The 22,781-nt window shown below is 50.1% G+C and overlaps 1 protein-coding gene across 1 annotated transcript; it reads right to left on the minus strand.

The window, feature by feature from the left end:
- Positions 1-7,489: 7,489 nt before the first annotated feature.
- FABP6 (fatty acid binding protein 6) lies at positions 7,490-14,556 on the minus strand. Its single transcript, XM_058677356.1, has 4 exons — positions 14,487-14,556; positions 13,088-13,263; positions 10,747-10,836; positions 7,490-7,543 (listed from the first exon to the last, which is right to left on the minus strand). The coding sequence occupies exons 1-4, from the start codon at positions 14,551-14,553 to the stop codon at positions 7,490-7,492; spliced, it is 387 nt and encodes a 128-aa protein (XP_058533339.1). The 5' UTR covers positions 14,554-14,556.
- Positions 14,557-22,781: the final 8,225 nt, after the last annotated feature.

Raw genomic sequence — 22,781 nt, forward strand, 5'->3', positions numbered from 1 at the left:
TGTCTGGCTAGACACCCATCTACGCCTGTTCCTGCTGCTGGGAACACTCAGCCTGGGCACACACCACTACCAGCACCCCCAGTGCTGGGCCATGGTCAGGGGGCTACATCTGGCGGTGCTCTCCTGGCTCACAGGGTCCCAAGGTGATGGCAGGGCATCCTGTGGCCGATTCAGCCTTCCTGGCTGCGACAGCAGACCCTCTCGCCGGATGGCCCATTCATTCCCTCACCTGCTCCTCGCTTAGGTGAATAAGTGAGTCATGCGCACAGAGCCCTTGTCACCTCTGAAAGGCCCACCTCATTCCTTCATATCTCACAGTGGGCATTAAATTCCAACCTTGAGGGCCCAGCACAATAGTGTAATGGTTAAAGTTCTCACCTTGAATGCGCTGGAATCCTATATGGGCACCAGTTCTAATCCGGGTGGCCCAAAGCTTTGGGACCCTGAACCCACGTGGGAGACCCAGAAGAGGCTCCTGGCTCCAGATTGGCTTTACATCAGCTGTTGTGGCTGCTTGGAGAGTGAACCGTCGGATGGAAGATCTTCCTATCTTTCTCTCCTCCTCTCTGTATATCTGACTTTCCAATAAAAATAAATATAAAATCTCTTTAAAAATTCCAACCTTGGGCCTGGCGGCGTGGCCTAGCGACTAAAGTCCTCGCCTTCAATGCCCCGGGATCCCATATGGGCACCGGTTCTAATCCCGGCAGCTCCACTTCCCATCCAGCTCCCTGCTTGTGGCCTGGGAAAGCAGTCGAGGACGGCCCAATGCTTTGGGACCCTGCACCCGCGTGGGAGACCTGGAAGAGGTTCCTGGTTCCCGGCTTCGGATCGGCGCACACCGGCCCGTTGCGGCTCACTTGGGGAGTGAAACATCGGACGGAAGATCTTCCTCTCTGTCTCTCCTCTCTGTATATCTGACTTTGTAATAAAATAAATAAATCTTTAAAAAAAAATTTCAACTTGAGTTTCCAACATTTGACCCATAGCCACTTGCCAGCTCCAGCACCATTAAGGAGAAACCAGTAGGAGAGCAGAGAGGAGAAAAAGAAGCTTATTGTCAGGAACTGGCTCATGCGGTTGGGAGAAATGGCAAGTTGCAAATCTTCCCAGCATGCTGGAAATTCAGGTAAGAGTTGATATTATGGTTGAATCCAAAATGTATAGGGCAGGCTGGGAACTCTGGCAGGATTTCTGTGTTACAGTCTGAAAGCAAAATTCCTTCTCTGTAAAAATGCCATTTTTTGGGCCCGGCGGCATGGCCTAGTGGCTAAAGTCCTTGCCTTGAACGCCCCGGGATCCCATAGGGGCACCGGTTATAATCCCGGCTGCTCCACTTCCCATCCAGCTCCTTGCTTGTGGCATGGGAAAGCAGTCGAGGATGGCCCACAGATTTGGGACCCTGCACCCGCGAGGGAGACCAGGAAGAGGTTCCTGGTTCCCGGCTTTGGATCGGCACAGCACCGGCCGTTGCGCTCACTTGGGGAGTGAATCATCGGACGGAAGATCTTCCTCTCTGTCTCTCCTCTCTGTATATCTGACTTTGTAATAAAAAATAAATAAATCTTTTTTAAAAAATGCCATTTTTCCCCTCAGAGCTTCAACAGATTCAATGGACCCCACCATGTCATCTAGGGAAACCTTTCTTCTTAAAATCAGCCAGATCTAGAATACCCTGCTGATGGGACAAACTGCTAGGCAGCAGTGTCTCACCACACTGACATGTCAAACAGTTCAAACTATGTACTAGTCGCTGGCAGGCAGCTGACCCAGTGTCTTCTCACTTTTTTTCTTTTTTAAGATTAATTTCTTATTTAAAAGGTTTTTAAAAGGTTTTACAGAGAACAGGAGAGACAAAGATCTTCTGTCCGCTGATTCACTCTCCCAAGTGGCTGCAACAACCAGAGCTGAGCCAATCCCAAGCCAGAAGCTTCTGGGTCTCCCACAGGGTGCAGAGTTCCAAGGCTTTGAGCCATCCTCTGTTGCTTTCCCAGGCCACACGTAGGGAGCTGGAAGGGCAGTTGAGCAACCGGGATCTGAATTGGTGCCTATGTGGGATCCTGGCACATGTAAGGCTAAGATTTAGCCACTAGGCTGTATTGTTGGGCCCTGAAAGGCTGATTTTATAGAGAGGCGGAAAGAGAAATTCTCTATTTGCTGGTTTACTCCACAAATGGCTGCAGCTGAGCAGAGATAGTCACAAGTGGGTGCCAGGCCCAGCATGGTAGCCTAGTGACTTAAGTCCTCGCCTTGTACACGCCAGGATCCCATACTGGTGCCAGTTCTAATCCTGACAGCCCCGCTTCCCATCCAGCTGCCTGCTTGTGGCCTGGGAAAGCAGTCGAGGATGGCCAAAAGCCTTGGGACCCTGCACCACTCGTGTGGGAGACCCAGAAGAGGCTACTGGCTTCAGATGGGCCTAGCTCCAGCTGTTGTGGTTGCTTGGGGAGTGACTCATTGGACGGAAGATCTTCCTCTCTGTCTCCTCCCTGTGTATCTGACTTTCCAATAAAAATAAGTCTTTAAAAAAAAAAAGGGTGCCATCCTGAGCCCTCTTTCACTGGTTTTCCAGAGCATTAGCAGGGAGCTGGATTGTAAGTAGAGCAGCTGGGACTCGAACTACGGGACTGGCAGTACAGGTGGAGGATGAACCCGTTGAATCACCGCAGTAGTCCATTCACCTCACCTCTTTTAAGTGGGGGTGATAATAGCACTTGTCTATGGAGTTCTCATGAGGATTAGCGCCATAACTCATACTAGGTTCAGTACTTGCATAAGAATTTTCTTTGTACATTACATAGACTATAAGATGGGCCATTGAGAACCTGCCAGCTTTAGTTGATGCTGTGCTGAAGGTCCCATTGATGCTGTGTTACATTCTTATTTTGGGCATGGTAAGATGTTCAGACTGTGTGGTAGAACTGATGGGATGTAGCATCAACCATCATGGAAACAACCAGATTTCTCCTCTATTCTGCAGGCTCGCCCGTCAGGGCCTCTGTCCTGCCCTTGCAAACCTAGGTGCCAGTAGAACCACTCCCAAGAGCTGGCATCAGCTTGGACCTGAGAGGTATTTGCTAAGCTCAGATACCTTCCAGTGGGGTGAGCGAATGCAGCTGGAAGCCAGGGGTGGCACTCACTATTTTCTGGGTGCTGTGCCAGCTGAAGCAGGAAGTGCTCAGTTTGGGCGGGAGTTCCTAGACAAAACAACCCCTGGGTTTGCCGAAAGTATCCACTTTGCTTTAGACAAACCCATCTTTGGGCTTAAATTTCCCCGTCTGTTGTCATGGAGGTGGCAGGGTTGCTGGGTAGTTCTGAATTCTGCGCTCCTGCTTTCCTGTCTTCGACCGTTAGATCCACTTGGATCTCCCCTATATGTGGATATTTGTGTAAGCTTAGCTCCCGTGCTGGGAGCTAGCTAGGAAAGTGTCAAGCACAGAGGAGGACTTCCCAGAGCTGACATCTGAATCACAAATATGAGACAGCTGCAGAAAGCCTGGAGCCTGGAATCTGCCTGGCTTATCAACTTCTTGGGGAGCCAGAGGTACAATTTTGGAAGATGCAAGAAAGGCTGAAATGTACAGAGCCTGGTTCAAAAGCTTTGCCTTGGAGAACCTGCTGCTTTCCAGGCTCTTGTTGCAGATGTTCCAGTTAGGGTTCCGAGTAGGTGCAGGGTTCCAGTCTGCAGGCTGAAAGCCCACTTGGCTTGAGGAGATGTCTCCAGTTCAAGTGTCTGTCAGGACCAGTGATTGTATCCAGCTGGGTGAAGGCACAGAGGCCGCATGGAGTGAGGCCAGGGTCCCCTAGCAAATACGGCTTCCACTCAGCTCCGACCAGCTACTCCCTCCCAGAGGCTCTGAGCTCTCAGAAACTTGGAAATTTGCCCTTCTGAGGAGATATGACTTCTAGGAATCAGGAAAATTAAATTGAAAATGTTTTAACAATAGTAAGCCAATAAATATATAATTTCTAGTATATAGACAAGAAATTGGTTTTGATGCAAAAAAAGTTGAAATCCATGCCTATGGAGAACCTCAAGAAGTTTTGGCAGATGTTTTATGAATGAATTGCACCAATTTCTATATAGGGGTGTTTTTACTTTTATTTTCCATGAACTTTCTGGAGGCCTGGGAACAGCTGAGCCTGGGGGGGTGTAACCTCTCTCTGGCCCAGCTCACACTCCAGGCGCCAGGCTTGTGCCAGGCCAGCTCTGACTGCTCTTGGAGCTGCTTTAGGCCCTGCTCGTACTACTGGAGACCAGGCCAGCAAGGAGGCAGGCCCATGGCTGTTTCCCAGCTAGACAGACATAGGCGGAGCACCACCTGCTTGCACATCTCAGCTTTTTCATCTGTGAAGCAGAAGGCTTGGGACTGAAGGGTGTCTATAAAACCAAGCCCTTTTGTGGAGCACGTCACACTGACAGCTCCCTGCTCCCATCCCAGGGCCTAGTCCTGCAGATCTGGGCAGAGACAGCCCAGGCATGCTCATGCTCTTCCTCCTGCTAGAAAATCCCTCGGCACGTGTGTCCTGAGCATTGGAACTGTCCAGGGAGCCCTCAGGAGTTCTTCCAGGAGCACTCGCTGTGTCACAGGCTCTTCTCTCAGGCTGTCCTATTCTTACTCTGGGGCCACCAGGAGCCACTATTAACTATTCCCAGTTGAGGATATGAAGATCAGGGAAGCTCAAGGTCTCGCCATGGGTGAGTCATAGGGCTGGGTTTCACACAGATCTCTGACTTGAGGAACTCATGTGGCCTCTCGTGCCTTGTCTCCCCTAGGTGACACTCAGATCAAGGTGCAGTCATTCAGTGTATCCCTGCCTGACCATCCGGAATACATGCACCTGGTAGCTGTGGGACAGCAGGTAGGGGGATGATGCGCCCCCTTGTGGTGGTCATTGAAGATGCTTTAGGTAGCTTTAGGTAGCTTTCTTCTGCTTGGCAGGGCAGTGAGTGGTTGCTCTGGTAGAGTGGAAGTGGAGATGACTTCCAAGGTCAGGATGAAGTTCATGAATGGCCTAGGGCCAAGGGCCCCTGAACTGAGGTCCGTGGAATGAGTAGTCACCACTGCATCTTGAGCTCTGCCCCAAAATGATGAAGCTTCTTTTGCTTTTCCGAAGCGGTTGGTGATTTTTATCGATTATCCCTGAGGCTGCTCTGTAACCATTGAGAGGAAGTCTTACTAACCTACTGGACACATGAACAAGAGGCTCCAAGAGGACCTGCGACTTAGAGGTGAGTGACAGAGGCATGCCTAACTCTTGCATTCCTGATGTGAACATAGTAGTTCGGCTAAGGTCACAGTGCACGTGTAGCCATTGCATCAGGTGGCTGTCATTCCCCCCCTCACAGCTGAGGAGACCGACGCTCAGAGGAGTAGGTGAGCTTCCCCCAGGGTGACACGGCTGCCAGTTAATAGAAGAGCAATCCACCCGGTAGCCATGTGACCCCAAGGTCCTGGCTCTCAGTTGCCTCCCTTTCTGGCTGACCCAGCCTCCCTGCCAAGGCACCAGGAGGGACGAGCCTCCACTCCAACCCACCTCACTCCGTGTGTCTACAGAAACCAGGGCTCCGATCAGCAAGTGAGAGCCAGCCTCCTAACAACTCCCAGAGACTCCCTTGCTGCTGTGTGACTTGGGGTGAATATCTTCCCCTCTCTAGGCCTCGGTTTCCTGATCTGTGAAATGGAGCCACAGGGAATAGAGACCTGTGTTTCTAGGAATCTGTGTAGAACAACATGGACCTTGGGATTTCTCCCTTACCCACAACTCGAAGTTGTCCTTGAATCAACTCTAAACCTAGAAACTCTTTCCTTTCTCTCAATCTTCAGCCCAATTATGGTTAGCTCTGTTATTTAGAGACTTATTATCCAGGCTCATTATAACTAATTATTCAGTCTGCAAGGAAAGCAACAACACTGCTCGTTTAATTTAATGCCTACCTAGTTCACTTAATTAGCAATACGTCTTAGCAGAACACTGGACTTCACGGGTCCTGGTGTGGTGGGTGAGTGGGGAGAGGCCGCATGCTGTTCTTGGAAAGCTAAGCAAGGAATCAGGAAGAGGCTGCAGGGAGGAGGAACGCAGTGCTGGCCAGGAAACCAGGCCTGGACCTCTGTCCAGGAGGACTGAGCCCTGGTGTCTCCACTTCCAATCTGGCTCCCTGCTAATGTATCCAGTGAGGCAGCAGAGGCTGGCCCAGTTCTTGGACCTCTGCCACCATGAGGGGGACCTGGGTGGAGTTCCAGGCTCCTGACTTCAGACTGGCCCAGCCCTCACCCTTGGGTGCCAGGCCAGGGTGCTGGCCAGACTCAGCAACACTCCCAAGGAGAGAAGAGGATGTAAACGGGCCAAGTCATTGCTCCGGGCAGGGATTGCTCGGATTGCCATTCTACCTTCCCACTCAGGGCATGCAGTCTCCCATCAGTCTCAGGACGTGGGCTAAATCTGAATGCTGCCTCAGAATCCTTCTTAACCCAGGGCTCCAGGTACCCACCAAGGAATCAGTGTGACCCTGCTGACCCCTTTCCCATCTCACTGCAGACTCCCGCAGCTCCTCTCAGGGTTCCTGTCCAGGCCCCCAGACACCCCAGTCCCTCCTTGTCACCCTCGTCACGCCATTTCCCCAGAGTCCTGCCATTTTTTAAAGATTTATTTATTTTTATTAGGAAGTCAGATATACAGAAAGGAGGAAAGACAGAGAGGAATATCCTCCATCCGATGAATCGCTCCCCAAGTGACTGCAACGGCTGAAACAGCCAATCCAAAGCTAGGAGCTTCTTCCAGGTCTCCCATGTGGGTGCAGGGTCCCAAAGCTTTGGGCCATTTTCCACCGCTTTCTCAGGCCACAAGCAGGGAGCTGGATGGGAAGTGGGGCCACCAGGATTAGAATCAGTGCCCATATGGGATCCTGGGCATGCAAGGTGAGGACTTTAACCACTACGCTATTGTGCCGCCCCCCCCCCCCCCCGCCCTTTTTTTGAGTCCTGCCGTTTGTATCCCTTCCCCTGGGCCTTCATCAGTCTGCTTAGATCCCTTTCATAGCAGCAGTGAACCAAGACCCAAAGGGATGACTCCACAGCAAACAATTGTCAGGCCACAGCTTAGCTGAAATGCCTTCCCTGGGTGAGCCTGGGTGCACCCATCCCGGTGTCTGGACCGGCTCCCAGCAGTCAGGGTTCTTCCTGCAGGTGCTCCTGTGGCCCATCATGCTGCTCCCCAGCTCTCTTATCCATGCATGCTGAGCACCCGCAGTGTGCAGGTGACAGGAGGGACAAAAGGGTCCACAGATATTCCACCTTGGCCTCACCCACACTCCTGCTGCCCTCCGTCACAGCAGTGCGTAGCCATCCTCAAGGTGTTCCCACCCTCACCCAGCCATAGGCTGTCCTGAGACACCCAAAACCAATGACACTCTGAGGTGTGCAATGTCTGTTCTCAAATCAGCTTTATTGTTGGGGTTAAAGAGGCCCTGGGAGTCCGGCCTTGCTGCTCAGGCCAGGCGCTTGCTCACACGCTCGAAGGTCACGCCCCCAATGCTAGCGACCTGGAAGAAGCAACCAGAACAGAGGGGGGATTCAGGAACGTCATTGCTCACCAACAGTGCTGGGACCTGAGAATTGCTTCAACCCAGGTGATGAGGCCACTGGATCAATGCTGTTGTTCCGGGAATAGGACCAGTTGCAAAAGCGACTTGTGCCCCTTCACTATCTCTTGTTACCCCCAGAGCCTTCTGTCACCTTATGAAGCAGGGCAGAGGCCCTTACCACTCACTGTGCTCTTGGCCTGCCCAGCCTCCAGCTCCAAGAGTGAAATCTCTACTCCCATTCTTTATTATGTACTCTGACTAGGATGCTTTGTGATAACAGCAAAGGCAGTGCTGTGTCTGCTGGCAGGGGCTCCTAGCTGATCACACACAACCCTGACGAAGGAAGACCAGCCTGCAGTGGCAGGCATGGGGCAGTGGGAGTCAGGCACTCAGCTTCTCTGGGCCTCAGGTTCCTCAACCATTACAGGAGTCATGGTATAGACTCGGTGTGGTGAGAAAGCTTAGCGGCTGTCAGAGCTGCTGCGGGTTCTGGGTGTACTAAGCTTCTATCTCCTACTCTTTGCATTCACTCGTGCCAGCCACCTCCCTCCTGGCAGCCTGAGAAGCTGTCCCCTGCGTGTGGGGAAGCCCAAGGCCGAGAGGCCATACATAACCTCTGCTCCACAGTGGTAAGGGCACCTGCCACATACTTGATGATGGGAAGCCTATGGGTTAGCGGGAGATGCAGGCAGTGGGACTCAGGACTCTGTCCTTTGAGACCCACAGTCTTTGCATCTGCATGTCAGTTCTGACACATGGCAGCAGAAAGCAGCCTTCCCATGGGCAGAGGGCAGACAGTATATGACAACCCAAGAGGAGGCAGTGAGCCACTCTAAGCAGGGAAGGGAGAGGGACTTGGCCTTTGCACAGAATCCTGAAGGGTGTGTTAGATTTGACAAAGCACACAGGAGAAAGGGGAACAGGAATTACAAGGAAGGAACCAAGTGGGCACAGGGAGGGAGGGAGGAGCAGGGGCCTGGGGCAGAGGACACCTGTGGGATGGGACAGTGCAAGGGCAGGCCAAGCAACCAAGGGCAGCAGCGGCAGTGTGAAGTGATGTGAGATTTGCATATAGGATAGATGGAAGGGGGAGTACAGGAAGAAGGGCTGGTGGGAGGAGGCTGGGACTCTGGTAGAGGAGAGTGAGCAGGTGGCTGGGGCTGCTGCTGGTAGCCGGAGGCTGCTCCCAGCAGGCGCTCTCTTTGATGTAGAGCAAGGGGCGTGCCCTAGCTGGCTCTGAGCTGCTGGAGCTGGAGGTTGGAGATTTGCAACCAACACAGTTTCTCTCATTGCCTCTCTTGGTGCAGGGGTGTGCCTGAGTGTGTGTGTGTGTGTGTGTGTGTGTGTGAGAGAGAGAGAGAGAGAGAGATCATGACCCTGAACTCTGGGCAATGCTCATAGCATGCAGCCACCGTGTCTGGAGCCTCCAAGAATCAAGAAGGAGGCTTGTTCAGCCTGGGAAAGGCAATGCTGTTGCTGAACACACACCTACTTCCACCGCCTTCCTCACCTCCACCCTCACACCTGTTCTCCCTGCAGACCTCACTGGCTGAGAGGCTCCACTTCCCTGGTAGGGGCAGGACCTGCAGACTGGCGGTCCCTGTGAGACTGTATCTTTGACATGTCCTCCCCACAGGGCAGCTTTCACCCAGGGGAAGGATCATGCGTTTTGTTGACTCTCGCTATTTTTCTCAACACTATATACCTATTTACTTTAAAATTAGAGGAGAAAGTCCCACGAATCTGGAAAGAGCAGGCAGGCAGAGGGCCTAGTGCAGAGGGCAGGTTTGGGGATCTGCCTGCGGCACCTGTCACTGGTTGGCCTTGGGTGAATCCTGTGCTTTCCCTGCACTCTGTAAGGTTTTTCTGCACAAGGGACTCTTGTGGCTTCTAGGGTCATGTTAGGGATTACGGGCTTGTCTTCCCTCCTCCCCAAACTCAAATGCTGCAACTGTAACCTCCGATGCAGTGGTGTCTGGAGGTGTGACATGTGTGTGTGTGTGTGTGTTGTGTGTGTGTGTGTGTTTAGATTCCAAGGATGGAGTCTTCTGACGGGAGGAAGAAGAGATGTGCTAGAGCTGGTCCATCTCACTGGCATGTAAGGAACCCAGGAAGACAGCCATAGCTAGGCTGTACTCTGCTCCTGGCCTTTCTGACCTCTCCAGAACTACGAGAGAGAAATGTTTGTTGCACGCACCCTCTGTCTGTGGCACCTTGGCATAGCAGCCCAGAGTGACTGGGGAAGGTTTTGTGTTCTTTTTCTATAGTGGAGCTTGGGATGAAGGTGACAAGAAAATGAGAGAGAGATGAAAAAAGGGAGGCCAGCTGCTCCCTGGAGGGAGGGTGTGAATCCTGCCTCGCTCCGGACCCTCCTCCTGGAGAGCTGGGGGAGGTGGGAGGGGTCTCTTCCCCCACCCAGGCTGGAATTTCACCACAGAGAAGTGAAGGGTAGGGGTGCCTTCTTGCTTCCACCTGGGCTTGGGAAAATTCTGGAAGCTGAGAGGGAAATGGTGGGAGTGAGATGAAGGGCCTGTCAGGCAGCACCTCACAGCTTCTATAGAGTACTGGGTGTGGTAGTGAGAGGGTGTGTGTGTGTGTGTGTGTGTGTGTGTTGGATCTGCCAGCATTCCAAATGTTTTAAACGGTGTTGCCAACATTTAATATCATGGAGAGTTCACAGGGACATGGAAATTTCCATGGGGAAAAAAAAACCAGATCTAGTGGGAAGGGCCCAAAACCCCTGTGGAAATGGAGAAGGAGTGTTGGCTGCCCCCGGGAGCAGGGACCCACCTGAGTCACCTCTTTGTTTATGTTCTGGGACAGGTCTCACGGGCTTCCAGTTTGGTGCCCCTTAGGGGCTGAATGGGAGGATTAGCGTCCAATCTCAGTTTGTCCTCCAAGCCAGGTGCCCTGCCACTGATGGAGGGGCTTCCCCATGCCTCGACTGCCTCACCTGTATAACAGTCTGAAAAATTCCCACCTAGGAGGATTGTGTGAAGTGCAGTGAGACCATGCATACCCAGGGCTTGGCTCAGAGTGCACTGCCCAGCCACCTGCTGCTGGGGAACCCCCGCTGAGACCTGAAACAAACTTGTTTCACAGATCTGAGGGGGAACCTCACAGCAGCCAGCCAGCCAGCCAGGGACCAGCAGGACACTCACCTCCACCAGCTTGTCCCCAACGATCTCTGAGGTGTGCTGGTAGTTGGGAAAGCTCGCCACCACCTTGTTGCCCTCCATCTTCACGGTGGCCTGGAAGGGAAGTACAATACAAGCTTGGGTCAGCAGAGCCCTGGCATGCAGGCCAGCGATGCCCTCTAGGGATCTGCCAACCAGTATACAACCGCACGTTTTCAAAGACTGAGATAACCTTGAGCAAGTCACTGACCCTCCCTCTGCCTCAGCGTGTTCATGTCTAGAATGGAAGTAGAGGTGGGTGTTTGGTCTAATGGTTTAAGATGCTGCTTGGGCTTCCAACATCCCCTATCACAGTGCCTGGGTTCGAGTCTCAGTTCTGCTTCCAAGTCCAGCTTCCTGTTAGTGTACATCCTGGGAGGCAGCAGCTAATGAACAAGCAGCTGGGCCTCTGCCATCCATGTGCAAGAACCAGAATGAGTTCCTGGTCCCTGGCTTTGATCTTACCCTACCTAGGCCATTGCAGACATTTGGGAAGTTAACCAGCAGATGTGAGATGTGAAATATTTCTCTCTCTCTCTCTGTCGATGAACAACTTACATACCCCATATAGATTATATCCACTTGTAAATAACCTAATTTTAGTGAGAGTGATCAACTAAATTCTAGTCCTTAATTCTTCTCAGATACCATGAAGATTTTAAAAAGAATAAGGCAATTATATGGTGACCCAGAAAGCCTTCTAAGGAGATTTACATTTTTTTAAGAACCGAAAGGCAGAATATGATTGTTAAGATGACTCATTTTCTAGCTTTGCAGCCTCAGGAGCCAGATATTCTCAAGTTCGTGGTCACAGTCTGCAGAGGAGACCAGAACAGGTAGAAGGCCTGAAGGACCCATCTGGCCAAGATGAGGACCAAGAGCCCCTGCTGTGGTGTGGACACTGGTTTGGGTCCAAGAGGCCCATGTGTGGAAGGCTGGGTCCCTCACGTCTTGTACAAATGGTACTAAGAGGGGGAACTGATCTAATGGTGTTGGAGGTGGGGCCTTGGGGAGGTGACTGATTGGACTGGGCTGTTAAGAAGGGATCCTGGCATGGAATCACGGTGGATAAACACACGTGCTCCCTCTAGCCGTGTGACACTCTCTGCCACTTTGGGAATTTGCCACCAGGAAAGTTTGTTCCAGAGGCTAAACCAATGGGGCCTTGCCTGGCCTTGGCAGGTAACTGCCAAACTATGGGTCTTCTCTTGGGTCAGAAACGTGGCTCAGGTGTTTCACTGCAGTCATGAACCGAACTGCTCCAGCTACCCTCTCTTTCTCTGCTACCCAAGCTTGCAGCTTCAGACTCAGCAGAGAGTTTGGGAAGCAGCATGGCCAGAATGATCCTGTTCTATGGAACTAGCTGGCCTGGAAGTGGAGGTCTGCACAGTTGTATGCTCAGGCAATCAGAAATGCAGGGCGGGAGGGAGGGAGATAGCACTGCACAGAACTGCATAGCACGTGGAAGGAAAACAGGTGACCCTCAGGCCTCCAGAACTTGTGCCTGACTGTATGCCTCAGGGGCCCAGCTGCCTGTGTCCCAGAGGAAGGCTTGGTCACTGCAGGGACTGTAGGTTCTGAAGGCGTGAGTGCAACCTTTAGCAGCAAAGAGCTGTACCTCCAGTGCCTATCCTGTAGCCTCTGGCTGCAAGGCCTGGATACTTTCTCAGCTTTTTTGAGCCTCAGTTTCTTCCCCTCTGAAACAAAAGCAATGAGTAACCCTTAAGCCCTAGCATTCACTTTGTGGCAGGTAGCAGGCTAGGCACTTCCAGGCTGTGCACTCTCTTGGTGAATCCTGGAGTCTGGCTCTTGTTCCCCTCAGCCTATCAGAGGCCTGAGTCTCAATGGGGCATGAGATGATTTACTCCAGGCCCGTCATGCTTTACAGACCCAGCTGTGTCTGACTGAAGCGCCTGGACTGTTTATCTCTAGGCCAAGCTGGGAGACAGCAGCAAAAAATGGATGCCAGGACCACCTGGCCCTGCTGTGTGATGAAGGACAAGCTATTTCATTTCTATCTGTAAAATGGGGAGAGTGCTTGCAGCAGCCTCATTAACTTCATAGAGATGCACGAACTATTTGTCAAGTGTCTGTTATATTAAATGCCCAACAAATACTTGCTACTTTTTTATCGCTATAGTATCCATTATTAACGGCTGTTAGCAGCTGTTAAAAACCAGGAGCAATATATTGCTAGGTAACCCCAGCTCTTCATGCTAAAGTAAAGAGAGGTGCCTCAGTTTATGAAGCCAGGAGCCTCAGCACTGAGGTGCTGAGGTTGGCTAGGGGTTTAGGCAAAGAGTATGAGCAGCCAGTAGCCTCTCACCTTGAACTTCCTGCCCCCGAAGGTCTGTATTTCACTTTCCTTGCCGATGGTGAACTTGTTGGTCATGACTTGTCCCCCAGATGCGTGATGGGACCAGGTGAAGTCCTGCCCGTCTTGCTTTATCTCAGTGACGATTTTCACGTTGCGGCTCTTTTCTATCACATCGCTGGAAAGCCCTGGGCCCAGGGAGAAGCATTGGTTATAGCCTTGTGGTTGGGGAGAGAGCCTTCCTCCCAGTGGCAGCCCAGCACTGAGGTCAAGAACACCACCGTGCCTGCCCTCAAATCCCAGCCCTGCCGGGAACCATGTGTCTTAGGCAAACCACTGTCTCCCCAGGCCTCAGTGTATTCATCTACTAAAGGAAAAGAGCAAGGCCCATCTGAGAGGGTTGTGGCAAGGAGTAAATTCAGCATTACTGTGCCTTACAGGCTCCTGGCACCTACTTAGTGTTCAGCAACGAAGCCGAGTTGATGGTCATCTAAATGAAACAGGGACTTGTCCAGCTCACAACATTCCATAATGCCTGGGACCTTCTGGATGTGCTGGCTGATGCTTCTGTCTTATAGAAGAGGCCACGCAGCCCCAGAAAGGAAACGAGAACCCTGCTCTCAGGCCTGCTGTGGCCCCACAGGCTGGCAAGGTGTGACCACTGGGAGAGGCAGGGCTGTCTTCTTAATCACAGTTGTACTGCCTGAGACTTGGAGAGTGAGCACAGATTCCCATAGATTGCCAAACCTGCTGTCTCACGGGTTTCTTGAAACAGAACAATGTTACAAATCAAGCTGTGAGAGAAGGGTGATGTCTGTGTTCCCTACACTCAGGCCATCAAGCACAATCAAGCCTATGTTTGCTGAATGACTGAAGGAATGGCTTGCCAAACTTGGTTAGTCTAGACACTAGCCCGTTGGTCACCTTTCCCGAGGCAGGATATGATAACACCACACATTACAGGGTCCTGAGTGCTAATGACTTTTGCCACACACAGACCAGTCACACTGAGGTCCCCCATCAGTTATCCTGGGATACTTGTATGTAGCCCACAATTAGTCAATGATTAAACACATAAACATAAAGTCTCTACTTCACCAGTCCAATCTCTACTGTGCCAGTTACCAGCTGTGTGACCTCAGGTTAGTTGCCCAGTCTCTGGGCGTCAAGTTCTCCATCCAGTGCAGTGGAGATAGTGTTATTTTCTAAGTGCTCTAAAATCAGTGAGTGTCTTACCAGTCTCTGTCATCAGAGCCTAGCACAGGCAGTTGCTCAACCAGTGAGTGAAGAAGTGAATGAAAGAATGCATGAAGTCCTGTCCCAGTCGATCCAGCACTTTGAGTTCCTGGCCCAGAGCTGGCTATGGAAAGCTGCTCCCACCCAGGGAAGGCATAGTGAGGGGCTCACTCACCCAGGAGCTTCATGAACTCGTCATAGTTCTTCTCACTCTCCATCTCGAACTTGCCGTTGAAGGCCATGGTGCTGGGAATGCTAGAGGCTTACGAGCAGAGCAAGTAGGAAGATCGTGGTGCTGAGGGGGTCTGGTGTTCCAGCTTATAAACTCTCCCAGCAGCTGAGGCCCAGCCCCTAAATCACCCCACTTTCCCCTCCCGCCCCTAAAGAGGAAGCACTGTTTTATGACACGGGCAGGACTCAGAGGGGCAAGAACCTGCAGGTTGTTCACCTGGGCAAGTGCTGGCTGTGATTCCATCGCTGCCATCAGCAAGGTCAGGGTCAGGACTGCAGAACGATTTGAGGAGTCATCCACCCCTGCCAACCCTCCCTCTGTTCATTCATGTCCTACCCTCTCCCCAAGCTCTCAGCATCTCCCTCATCCACTCCCCCCACCCCATTCAGCCAACAAATGCCTTGAGCACCCACTATTGCATGCTAGACCAGTGCTGGGGAACCAGCTGAGACATGACACCTTTCCCAAAAGCACTTCCACTCCAGTTCACAAATAAGTCACACACCTGTGGAGGGGATAAGTAGGGTGTGATGTGCCCCCACAAGAAAAACTGATGTGTGATGTGGGAAATGGAGAAGGAGCAATGGTGTCCAGCAGGGGGAGCGTGCCGGGAGCCGGTGCACCTTTGGGAGGAAGTGACATTGGAGACCAGTGTGAAAGAGGCTGGTAGGATATGGATGCGTACAGAAGCAGGGAAGTTGGACAAGCCTGAGAGCAAAGAGTTAGGAAGTTCCAGGATGAGAGAGAAATGTGATGAAGGCAGAAAGGCGCACAGTGAAAGGAACATTGTATTTGGCCGGGCTGAGAGTGAAGATACCAGAAGGGCGCAGCCAGTGTAACCAAGAGCAAAGCGGGGTCCATTCTCCACGAACTGCCAATCATTTCTGTCCAACACAGAATCTGTCCAGTTGCTTACCCCCAGCAACCAAGTGGGGTCTGAGCAGATGCAAAAACAACATTTTACTATTTTCAGTCTCCTAGTTGAGAAGCTTTTCCTGAGCCAGGAGTCTCATTTTAATCTAACATGCACACAGATACACGCTACACGCCCCATCATAGATTATTCGGATATTGAATTATACATTAAGATTTCAAATAATTCATAGCAAATGACAATCCTGCCAGAGGGTTCCTTGATATCTCTGTTTCAGATCTTTCCTTCTGAATTTGCCACGCATGTATTAGATTCTTATGCAAATGAGATCACGCTGTTCTGTTACCTCCATTTTATGTCATGATTTAGGCACAGGTCTCTAACATTACATGAAAGTGCGTCACACCCTTCTTAACAACTCCAGAGTATTTTCATGTAAATGTCTCAAATAATTCATGTAATGCTTGCTAGATATTTAGGTTGTTTCCAATATTTCTGTTATAAATAACTTATACCCCTTGGTGAACATGTCAGAGTATGTGTGAAGACCATTTGCTAAGAAGGAATTCCTAGCACAACTTGCAGATTTAAGGGTATGATACCTGTTGCTCTGCTACCTTTCAGAGAGGCTCCTGTAGTTTATACTCCCGCTAGGACATCCATGGATTTGCCCTCATTGGTGATAACCATGACAAACTAACAAGGACCCTGTGGCCTGTGCTTGTTGAGCATCTGTTCTGAAGTGAGACCCTGCCCAGTGTTCTGCCCGGGTTACCTCATAGAACCATCAGAATAACTCTATGAGATCCTGACTAGTTTCGCTTTTATGTTGCCAAGGAGTGAACACAAGTTCAGTGAAGTTAAGCAACTTCTTGCCCAAAGCAGAACCCCTGTGCCTAGTTACCATCCAAACAACTTTCAACAGCTTTTATTATTATTAAAGATTCATTAATTTTTATTGGAAAGCCAGGAATACAGAAAGAAGGAGAGACAGAGAGGAAGATCTTCCTTCTGCTGATTCATGCCTCAAATGGCCTCAAAGGCTAGAGCTGAACTGATCTGAAGTCAGGAGCCAGGAGCTTCTTCTGGGTCTTCCATGTGGGTTCAGGTTGCCAAGGCTTTGGGCCATCTTCTGTTGCTTTCCCAGCTGGATCAGAAGTAGAGCAGCCAAGACTCAAACCATTGCAGGCAGTGACTTAACCGGCTGCACCACAATGCCGACCCCCCATGGTAGCTGCTTTTCATTTTCTTACACTATTCCTCCTTCTCTCAGTGTCCTCCCTTCACTCTCAAGCTTTCTCCTCGTTAGCTCTAATTATGGCAGATTTAGGATAACCCTAACCCCTGTGTACTTGCAGTAGGACAGCTTGTTTTCCTTCTCCCAGCATTAGTTTACAAACAGCCCCGTGTTTCTATAAGGCTGTCACATTTATTGTTAGAAATGGCCGCTTAATAGTCCACCAAGGGGAACATTAGCCATCCCCAAACATCTGCTATTGGAGTGTTATATGGGTCTCAGCTTACCTCATTAGAAATTAGGCCATAGCGAGCAGCTTTACATGTGCAAGGTTTTTATGTTTCAAAATTTTGGGGGGTTTTGTTCTTTAAGTATTTCGTTGAGCTGAAAGCCCCAGAATAGCATTATAAAGCCAAGCAATCTGGAACATTCTTGAAGCTTGTGAGACGTTTTGTTAGGTTTGATCTGAATGGGTTGCCACTCAGCTCACTGGGGTGCAGAATCACTAGGGACTTGGGGTTCAGTGCTTTTGTAATCCTTTCCCAGGCAGCCCCCCCCATATCAAAAAGCGGTTCCATCCTGAGAATCCATTTCTTGTCTTTTAAACAACCTTTATGTCAGGAAGGGTTGTGCATCTTCCAGGTCTAAAAATAATGGATGTTCGTTGTAGAACACTGGCAAAGAACAAAGCACAACCCTATTGAAGCTTTCTGTCATTGCACTATCTTCCTTTTTACCTGCAAGGGTGATACAGTGTTTAGAGGAAAAAGCACAAGACGGTGCCAAGAGATGAGAGCCGCTTGTCTGGCTGCATCTCATTTGCAGAGCTGGCTGTTGTTCCATTCAGTGGGTAACCCTCTAGGTGTTTCCACATGCACGCAAATGTATTTTAACTTACCATCTCCCCCTGTTCTTTTAAACAAAGATGAAATCCAGAGATAACATTTTCTCTCACTTTTTTCCACTTAGCAGTACATCAGGGACCTAAATGAGTTGTATCTCTTCATGGAGATTGAAAAACAGCCTATTTATTATTTTAAAAGACTTTGCAAACAGAAAAATCCACTAATGGAATATATTGGGGAAAGCCATGGAGCATTTTGCCACCTTCCTGTAAAGCCTGCTTGGGAGGGAGGGAGGAGAATCATTCACTAGCAGGGGCAGACATCATGGTGCAGAAAAAAAGCCCACATCTGCTCCAGAGTGCCTGGGTTCAGGTCCTGCCTCCCCTTCAGATCCAGCGTTCCTGCTGACACACTCCCTGTGAAGTAGCAGATGGTGGCTGTCTCCCTGGATTCCTGCTATCCTGTAAGGGAGACTTTGACGGAGCTCCTGGGTCCTGGCGTTGGCTTAGCCCACATGTACAGCTGATACTGGCATTTTAGCAAAAGGAATCAGTGGATGGAAGTGCTTGCTCTCTTTCCAATAAACCTAAAAATAATTTACCAGGAATAGATGAGCTGTAAGTTGGACATCAGATGATAATTGGGGGGCAAACTAGAAAAACTTAGTGGTGGTGGTGGAGGGAAGTGGTTACAGCAGACTCCTGGAATTCCCTGGGCGGCCTAGATGTGGAGGAAGTGTGTGCCTTGTAGAACCCACCTTTACGCCGTGCCTGCCTGGGAAAACTGCTCCTCTTCCACCTGTCATCCTGAATTTCTTTTGTCCATCAGGTCTCCTTCCTTCAGGGAGGCTTCCCTGAATCCGCCAACCTGCAGCTCTTGTGCCTTGCAGGAGTCTTCATAGGCTGCGCTGTTTGCGATGACTCAGTGGGGAAACCTGGGCTTGCAAGTCCCTCCGCCCCTTTGAGTGTTGCCATGAGATTTGGGAACACAACCTTTGCTTCTTGCTTCTTTATTAAAAGACTTACTTTATTTTTATTAGAAAGGCAGATTTACAGAGAGAAAGAGCGAAAGGTCTTTCATCCGCTGGTTTACTCCCCAGATGGCCACAACAGCTGGGCCAGGCTGAAACTGGGAATGTGGCACCCCTTCAAGGTGTCCCACGTGTGTGGCAGAGGTGCAGGCACTTCAGCCATCTTCTGCTTCTTTCCCAGGTGCATTTTCAAGAAGCTGGACCAGAAGCAAAAAGGTCAGGACTGAAACTGTACTCTGATACAGTATGCCAGCACTGCAGGCAGCAACTTCCTCACTATGCCACAACACTGGCCCCTGAGTATTTTTCTTTCCTAGGTCAGTCTAGGAGAGGCTGTGAGGCTGGTTATTTTTTCTCTCTTAAGTATTTATTTATTCTACTCGAAAGTCAAAGTTATGCAAAGAGAGAGGGAGAGACAGAGGGAGATTGAGCTTCCATTAGCTCCACTCCCCATATGACCGCCGTGGCCAGAGATACACCATACTGAAGCCAGAAGCTTGTCTTGGATTTCTCATCTACTGCAGACTGTGCAGGAGGGGAGGGCTTATGAAAAAAGGGAAATCCTGGGTCTGATTTGGGAGATCTGGGGTAGAGTCCTGAAATCTGCATTTTGAGAAAATCTCCACTGCCTTGACATGAGCATGAAGCTGGCAGGATGGACCAGGTGGGATTTCCAGGACCCTACTTAACTCATTTCTCCATTGATTTACTGCTGCTTGGGCAAGCTGTTTTCTCTTTCCTTGCTGCTCATCCAAGGTCAGTGTCAATGACAGGATGGGAGTGGTGGGGGTGTGGCCCCAGGACAGCTGACTCAACCGTGCAGCTCTCCCCACCTTGGCAATTCGTGTGTATATCTGACCTTCCCCTACCGCCCACCCACACCTGCCTTTTTTCCTCTTCTCTGGGGTTCACCTATTTGTTCCAACTCATTAAAGGTCTTCCAGGAGGGGTAAATGAACTCCAACTGCCTCCATATCACAGTGAGGTTTTATGGGGCAATTGAAGCAATAGAAAAACTATGCCCCATTAGAGATAAACACAGACCCCAAGTCTAATCCCTCTGAGCTACCCCAACTTTCCACCTGGATTCTGGCTCTAACCTCTGCAAGGCACAACTCATGTGAGGCTATGCTTCTGTAGGTGTTTGCCTCCACGGTGGGAAGCGGAGAGACAATCACCCTGCTCTGCCCAGCCCCGGGACCTCACTGACCTTGCATGGAGCAGATGAACTGTCAGAGTTCTCCTTAGATCAAATCCCCCTTCCTCATGGCAAGAATTTGACCTGCTCATTGGCACTGGTCAAGAACGTCAGGGATAAATGGGCTCTCTGAGGGCAATCTCTTCCAAGATGCTTCTCCTAGGGCGAGAAACTTAGCCCTGCTTTGCAAGTCTGTGATGGCACTTTGTGCATCCACAAGGAGAAAGAGATAGGCTGCCTGGGTCTGATGCTCAGCTCTGCAACTTGCCGGCTTTGTGGCCTTGGGTTAGCTGCTTTCTGGTGTCTCTCATTCCTCATCTACCAAGTGAGGATAAGAAAGTGCTGACTGGGCCCAGTGCGATGTGATAGCCTCGTGGCTAAATTCTCACCTTGCATCTTCTGGGATCCCTTATGGACGCCAGGTCATGTCCCAGCTGCTCCACTTCTTACTCAGCTCCCTACTTGTGGCCTGTGAAGGCAGTAGAGGATGGCCTAAAACCTTGGGACTGTGCACCCATGTGCTAGACCTGGAAGAAGCTCCTGGCTTCAGATCACTTCATATCAGTTGCAGCCAACTTGGGGAGTGAACCAGTGAATGGAAAAAATCTTTCTGTCTCTCCTTCTCTCTGTAAATCTTTCTTTCTTTTTCTTTTTTTAAAGATTTATTTTATTTTTATTACAAAGTCAGATATACTGAGAGGAGGAGAGATAGAGAGGAAGTGGAGCTGCTGGGATTAGAACCAGCGGCCATATGGGATCAAGGCAAGGACCTTAGCCATTAGGCCATGCTGCCGAGCCCCTCTCTGTAAATCTTTCTAGTAAAAATAAATAAGTCTTTTTTTTTTAAAGAAAAAAAGTGCTGACTAGAAGGGATGTGCCTAGCAGTCCATGAGTCTGCAGAGTGCTTCCGCACAGCCTGGCACCAGGGTGTAAGAGTGAGTTGGGCAGCTGTGACTGGCAGAGCTTATCCATGCGACTCCCAAGCACGGTGATCGTGAGCCATGATGTGAGCACCCTCCCATAGCCTAGTGTTAGTTCCGCCCACTGGTCTTTTTGCTGAGCACTTCCTTCCTTTGGTGGCCTCCTCCATTCCATGGCTGTAAACCCCATCAAATACCGGTGACTCTCAACACTTTTTCTCTGTCGTAGTGTGTCCAACTGCTTGCCATGTGGCTCCATCCTCCACATCTTATGTCAACCCACATTTAACATTTCTGTAGCTCCTGCTCTTCTGCCCTCAGTAAGGCCCATCCCTCCTATCCCAGTTGATGGATACAATGAGCCAACAGTCTAGCTTCAGGTCATCGTCGCATTCTCTAATGCAGCAATTTGATGTGCATGTAGCTTCCAGAACTCATCAGGTTCCTGGAACTTGCTGCTTTGATACTTCGTGATGACCCAAAAGTACCAGGCACAACCCTAAGTACATGGCACATGGTGTCTCGCTTAATCCGCTGCACAAGCCCCCGAGAGAGCTGTAGCAATCTCTGTTTGTGGAAAAGAAAGTCAAGGCTCAGGAAGGGGAGTGACTTGTCCAACATCACACAGAAATTCATCAATGAAGTCTGAGTGTAGATTCAGTTCTTTCTGACCTAAATGGATTCTTGTAACCGTCATGGCCCTCACTGGCTCTCCGATGAAGGACAGAATGGTAATCTATGAGTTTACAATGGGAAGTGTAAATTATGCCTTCAGCTAGCTGAGCTCCTGGCTTTGTGCTGGGCATAGGAATACACCAGAAAACAGTTCCCTCTCCCACACTGATGGAGAGTTCCAGCTTTGAAGCTTATGCCACCATGGCAGTAGGGCTTACCCAGTCCCTGGCATCAACTTTTTTAAAAAAGATTTATTTATTTTTATTGAAAGTCAGATTTACAGAGAGAAGGAGATGCAGAGAGAAATATCTTCCAATGCTGGTTCATTCCCCAAGTGGCTGTAACAGCCGGAGCTGAGCCGATCCAAAGCCAGGAGCCAGGAGCTTCTTCCAGGTCTCTCATGTGGGTGCAGGGTCCCAAGGCTTTGGACTGTCCACTACTGCTTTCGCAGAGAGCTGGATGGAAAGTGTAGCAGCTGGGATATGAGCCAGCACCCATATGGGATCCTGGCATATGCAAGGTGAGGACTTTAGTCACTAGGCCATCATGTTGGGCCTGCCTGGCATCACTTTAAAAAGCCATTTATAGTCATCCACTATATGGACCCTGCACAACTTTTTCTGTCATCTCCTGTTGTTGGACAATTAGGTTATGAAGGGAAATGTGTGTGCATCAATAGGAAACACAGCATAGGGAGAGCAAGAACAAAGCATAACTCAGGACTGTGAGTTCACATGAATAGCAGTGTGTGAAGAGAGTTGGGTGGGGCTGCAGTTCTGCTTAGCACCTGTGGGCCGTAAACTAGGAGAGGATAATGACCTCCGAGACAGTGACAGAGATGGGCCCTGAAAGCCTTTCACCACTGCTCTGCAGGGCGGTATTCTTCCTGGGAGCAGTCCTTCTCAGACAGGGAAAAAATCTCTGACATGTGCTTCTCTCTGGCTCTGCCTGCTCTACTTCCTGCTTTTGAGCTGATGGAATTTCTGACTATTATAAACAAGGTCCTTTGGGTTATCAGGAAAAAAAACCCACCTGAACTAGCTTGAGCTCCATGGAGGAAAAATGCTAGTTTGAACCATGCATAATTACCGATATTTGACTCTTGTTCCTATGTAAAAGTGACTGTTGTTGCACACAGGTTAAGCCACCACTTGGGATGTTTGCATGCCATATCAGAATGCAGGGTTTAGAGTCCCACATCTGCTTCCATTCTAGCTTCCTGCTGATGCACCGAGAAGGTAGCAGGTCATGGCCCAAATTCTTGGGTTCCTATTACCTATATAGAAGACCTAGAGTGAATTCCTGGCTCCTAGTTCCAGCCTGGCCTAACACTTGGTTATTTCTGTGGGGGAAGGTAGTAATATTGTAAGATCTCTCTCTCTCTCCCTCTCTCTCTGTTACTCTTCGTTTCAAATAAATAAAAAATATAAAATGTTGGGCCTGGAGCAATAGCATAGTG

This window comes from Ochotona princeps, chromosome 19, assembly GCF_030435755.1.
Source record: "Ochotona princeps isolate mOchPri1 chromosome 19, mOchPri1.hap1, whole genome shotgun sequence".
Classification (NCBI taxonomy): Eukaryota; Metazoa; Chordata; class Mammalia; order Lagomorpha; family Ochotonidae; genus Ochotona; species Ochotona princeps.

What these genes read in the sequence shown, in the direction of transcription:
- FABP6 (XM_058677356.1), bottom strand. Translation starts at nt 14,553, where the DNA reads ATGGCCTTCAACGGCAAGTTCGAGATGGAGAGTGAGAAGAACTATGAC. An exon ending in CGAGTTCATGAAGCTCCTGG is followed by an intron (nt 13,264 to 14,486) that starts GTGAGTGAGCCC and finishes CCCTGGGCCCAG; the next exon opens with GGCTTTCCAGCGATGTGATA. An exon ending in TCGGGGGCAGGAAGTTCAAG is followed by an intron (nt 10,837 to 13,087) that starts GTGAGAGGCTAC and finishes CTTCCCTTCCAG; the next exon opens with GCCACCGTGAAGATGGAGGG.